This window comes from Sinocyclocheilus anshuiensis, unplaced genomic scaffold (assembly GCF_001515605.1).
Source record: "Sinocyclocheilus anshuiensis isolate Anshui unplaced genomic scaffold, SAMN03320099.WGS_v1.1 scaffold10, whole genome shotgun sequence".
NCBI lineage: Eukaryota > Metazoa > Chordata > Actinopteri > Cypriniformes > Cyprinidae > Sinocyclocheilus > Sinocyclocheilus anshuiensis.
In genome coordinates, this window is record NW_015546018.1 from 163102 (window position 1) to 168452 (window position 5351).

General features: G+C 36.8%; 1 protein-coding gene across 3 annotated transcripts in view; it reads left to right on the top strand.

Annotated features, from left to right (window-relative positions):
* The window catches only part of LOC107698546 (ribosomal protein S6 kinase alpha-4-like), a 40163-nt gene that overhangs the window by 27371 nt on the left and 7441 nt on the right, over positions 1-5351 (top strand). For all 3 annotated transcript variants that reach the window (XM_016499581.1, XM_016499583.1, XM_016499582.1), the window contains exons 15-16: positions 729-926; positions 2516-2675. In XM_016499581.1, the coding sequence (XP_016355067.1) occupies positions 729-926; positions 2516-2675 (358 nt within the window). The remainder of the gene's footprint in view (positions 1-728; positions 927-2515; positions 2676-5351) is intronic.

The window sequence follows — 5351 nt, forward strand, 5'->3', positions numbered from 1 at the left end:
TCTATCTATATCTAATCTATATATATATATATATATATATATATATATATACACACACTTTTTTTTTGACAACACTAATATGTAGATTTGTTGATGTTTGAACCGCAAACAAATAAATGAACACAAGGATGGACATCCTGATATTTGAATGCTTCAAAAGATAAACTAAAATGCAGTGACAAAATGAGCAGCCTTAATGCCTTTCTCTCTCTAAATGTATAAAAGGATGCTGTCATGCGTTGAAAAAAGCATTATGCTCACATCTGTTGCACTGCTAACTGGCCGTGCTCTATTCAGTATCTCATTCTCTCATTCAAATCTCCCGTCAGCTGTGTGATCATTATTCATAGTTTGCTTGATTTCACTCTGATATTATGCATTCAGTGCTCACTCTGTGCTCAGCTATCCATGTGCTGATTTGTCTCCGTGCAGTGGAATTTTAATGTGCCATCCACATGCAGGTAAAAGGACTGTAGATGAGAGACTGTCGACATTAATCTTCATCAGTGGAATTTTTTCCTAAATGAGATCTTTCAGCCATCGCTTAGACCAACTGCCTCCAATACGATATGCACTGCACGTTTTAATACATCGCGATGCATCATAATTGGATCAGCAGTGCCAAAATGTCAAATCGTTGTAACGCAGAACCTCTTGTGGTTTATTGTGTCAATGCATAGTCAGCCGTATGTCACGTATTGTCCCTCTTTTTTCACCTCCTCTGGCAGAACGTGCTGTTTGCTGATGAGTCGGATGACTCAGTGTTGAAGGTGATTGATTTTGGATTTGCGCGGTTGTTTCCAGCGGGGAGCGGCAGTGCGCCCCTGCAGACCCCCTGCTTCACCCTGCAGTATGCCGCGCCGGAGCTCTTCCACAGCTCGGGATATGACCAGGCCTGCGACCTCTGGAGCCTCGGGGTGATCCTGGTAGGTTTGAGTGTATATAAGTGTGCTTGAGGATATTTATGTTTATGGATGAAGTGCTGTTTTAGACTGGACTGCCATATGTATTGTTTTATTCAGAGGAGAGATCAGTGTTTAAAAATCAATACCTTAACTTGAATAAATAGAAAAGTAACAAAAATCTGTTTCGATAAATTCCAAAAGTAAACTTAAAGGGGTCATATGACGAAAATTAAATGCAAAAGAAAATTATTTGGTGTAATGCAATGGGTTTACACGTTTAAGGATCAAAAAACAAATTATTTTCCACATACCGTACATTATTGTTGCTCCTGTCTGCCCCGCCTTTCTGAAACGTGTCGATTTTTACAAAGCTCATTGTTCTGAAAAGCGAGGTGTGCTCTAATTGGCCAGCTATCCAGTGCGTTGTGATTGGCCAAATACCTCAAGTGTGTGATGGAAATGTTATGCCCCTTACCATATTTGGAAACACACAGTGTCTCCACAACATGGCGGCGGCAACAATATTACAGCAAGAATATAAGTTACGCCTTCTTTCTTTGTGTAAACATTTGGGCGGTGTTATGCAAATCGTCCAACACACAGTGACATAGGTATGTGGGGGCGTTTAAATGAGGCGTTTTAGGAAGGTGTGGACGAGTCTTAACTTTTATAAAGAATATCTCTTTGGGTTTGGGACTTTAGTCTTTGCAACTTTATGGATCTTATATATGCATGTACAGCTTGTAACACTCCAAAGACAAAGGAAAACTTGAAATTGCATCATATGACCTAGGGCTGGACGATATGGCCAAAATTGAAATCACGATATATTTCTTAATTTCGGTCGATACGATATAATTCCGATATCGATATGAACACTATTTATCTGAAATATTTGTAACATTATAAATGTCTTTATCATCACTTTTGATCAATTTTAAGGATCCTTGCTAAATAAAAGTATTAATTTCTATAATTTATTTCCCCAAAAAATTATACAAATTATACTGAATGGAATAGTGTATAATGTTACAAAAGCTTTTTATTTCAGATAAATGCTGATCTTTGGATCTTTCTATTCATCAAAGAATCCTGAAAAAAAAATTTACTCAACTGTTTTAAATATTGATAATCAGCAAATCAGCATATTAGAATGATATATCGCGATACATATTGATATTGAATTATTGTCCAGCCCTAATATGACCCCTTTAAACTACTTGACTACTTAAATCATTGGGTTAGTGCTTGGGATATACTGTAGCATATGATCTATAAAAACACTCTTTTTTTAAAATTGATCTGGCTTACTTTCTGTTTGTATAACTTTAAAGTCTAGTTTTTTTATACACTCCTGAGCAAAAGACCTGGGGAAACATTTCAAGTATTTGCATTTCGTGCTGGTGGATCGTAACCAGGTTGTAAGTACTGCTTCAAAATGTCAAAAGAAGAAACAGGAGCAAGAGATAAAAAATTGAGAAAAGGCAATTTATTTGAACTGGTCTTAAGATTTTGTTCAGGAGTGTATAATTTGACAGTTTGTTCAGAAATGTTAAACCAAAAATGTAATATAAAATGCTGATATTATTAGTGTCGTTCTTTTTCATCAGTACACCATGCTCTCCGGCCAAGTTCCATTCCAGAGTGAGAAGAAAGGAATGACATCATCGCATGCAGCTGACATCATGCACAAGATCAAGGAGGGAGATTTCTCATTGGATGGAGAAGCCTGGAAGGGTGTGTCTGAAGAGGCCAAAGATTTAGTGAGAGGTACTTTTACTGAAAGAATCAAAACTTGCTTGGGTGGTGAAAAATCTTACGCCAAGGTATGCCATAATCAGAAATAGCCTAGTTATTAGTATTACTATACTAGATAAGTTAGAATAACCTCCAACTTATCTTGTCTCCACACGTAACATGTTAAATTAATTTATTTGGCTATTTCAAATTAATTGTGTTAATTAAAGGTGTCCTATTATGGCCTTTTACAAAATCTTAATTTGGTTTTTGAAGTGTACTAGAATAGGTTTTCATTCTCGATTGTTCCAAAAACGCTTTTTTTTTTCTTTACATCTTTTTACATTATTGCAGCACCTCTCTTCCCAGTGTGTCTCGAATGCACTGTTTAGTTCCTGTTGTGTGCTCTGATTTGCTAGATGGCCCAGTGCATTGTGATTGGCCAACCGTTTTTTTTTTTATTAATTAATTAATTTTTTGTGTATTCTGTGGTTGGAAATTATTTAAGCAAGGGACTTTTTGAAGTCACAGTATCTGGAAGAAACACTCTGTAAGTCCAATTGAGCCATTTTCAAAAAACACGTAACAGGACTCCTTTAAGCATTACAACATAACACTAGCTACACATAATACATATTATTGCTACTACTAGGGATGTGTTCTGAGGTGACACCAATGAACAATAACGTAAGCAAATAATTTTCATGATTATGCGTGATGTGACTTCTCCCGAATTTGAAATTCAGTAGTAACTTTATAAAAACTAGTCAAATAAGTTTTTTTTAAATTGTATAATTACAATGTAACAACATAACATGCGAGCATCCATAAACAAGATGCTTTTAATCTAGCAGCACATACAGTTTTACATTTACATTTATGCATTTACCAGACGCTTTTATGCAAAACTACTTACAAAAGAGGTACAAAAGCAATTCTTCAAAGAGCCAACAATATTTGTAATATAAAATGCCTTTGAAGTAGAGGGCCTGCACTGCGATTGGGATCCTGTGGGAGCAGGGGGTTTTACCTTTACTGCAGGCAGGAGTGGGTGGTCAAAAAAAATAGCGCAAATTTGGCGCATAACAAGAATAATGAACTTACGTAAACACTAGGCTTGCTGTGGTAGTTGGTGTTACATGGTGTTTGGTTGTACACGATTATATTACTTGCCCACCATGGCACTGTCGTTTTGCTTTTTCATAGAAATGAAACTCATTTAGAAAACGTAAGCTACAGTTTTAAACTGGAAATGTCTGTTCTGCTCATACAAGCCATGGCTGCCAGGTTTGTGTGACAAAACTAGCCCAATGGCCAGTCAAAAATAGCCCAAAGTAGAGCAACAACCATATTCCAAATATCAAAACTCAAAATATGTAATTTTCTATACAATATACAAAATTATATACAATATTAGAATGTTTGCAGGCGGGGGTGGGAGTGGACACAAATATCACGGGTGCCAGCTGGAGTGGAATACACACTTTGCAGGAGTTTGTGGTAATGGTCAGAAATTCAGTGGGAGCAGGATTGAAAAAACAGTCCTGCAGTCCTGAGCTCTACTTCGAAGTTTTTTTAATTCTAGATGATCAGCAAGTCTGTGGCAAGAACCACCACACATTCGGATGACAACAAATCATTTTCTTGTTAAAATGATAACAATAATAATAATAATAATAATAATAATATGACTATTAAGAAAACATTTGAGAACTTTTTAAACATTTTTCAAGAATTGAACATCCTTCTTGCAACTTATATTAAAGTTCTTAACTTCTTAATTTTAACAAACACCCAAGGGGCCTATAGGATGACTTAAAATTATTTAAAATATATTATTTTTAACATAATTAACACGGGTTCATTTGATGTCAGAGTTTGGTTCATTTGAATGATGTACATATGTTTTTCCAATATCTTCTGTGCATCGGCTCAAAACGGTGATCTGGGCTATGGTTCATGAAGTCCAAGCAATTGAACTCTGGTTTGGACCAAGCAATCAAACCAAGTGTGAAAGCGACCTAAAATACAATGGTGAGAATGTGGACACTCATAGCAAATCAGATAATTTTTTATAGCACCTTTGTGTGTCAACCATGATGTCAACTCATCACACAAACTATACAGAACTTTTAGGTATTTCATCTCATTTAAGTGCCATATTTTCTTGACAACAAGTCACACCTGAACACAAGTCGCACTGGGTTAAAATGTAATTGTTGCATGGCAATGGCAATGGCAATGACTGGTCATACATTTTCAATAGGAGTCAGATCTGGACTGCTGGCAGGCCAGTCTAACACATTCACTCTGAGTCTACGAAACTACGCTGTTGTAGCACATGCAGAATGAGAGCTGGCATTGTCTTGATCTAATAACCATGGACTTCCCATGAAAGACATCATCTTGACGGCAGTATATTTCTCTGTACAACTCCAATATATGCCTCCATATCAATGTTACCTTCGCACATAAACCAGTCACCCATGCTGTTTGCTCTGCTGCACCCCCATACATGACAGACGTTTGCTTTTACTTCTGTCGCTAATGAAAGTCTGGATGGTCCCTTTGGTCTTTGGGACGGAGAACTCTAAATTCATTTTTCCCAGAAACAATTTGAAATGTGGACTCATCTGAGTACAGCACACCTTTCCACTGTCTTTTTGACTATCTGAGATGAGCTCTGGCCCAGAGAACCCGGCGGCATCT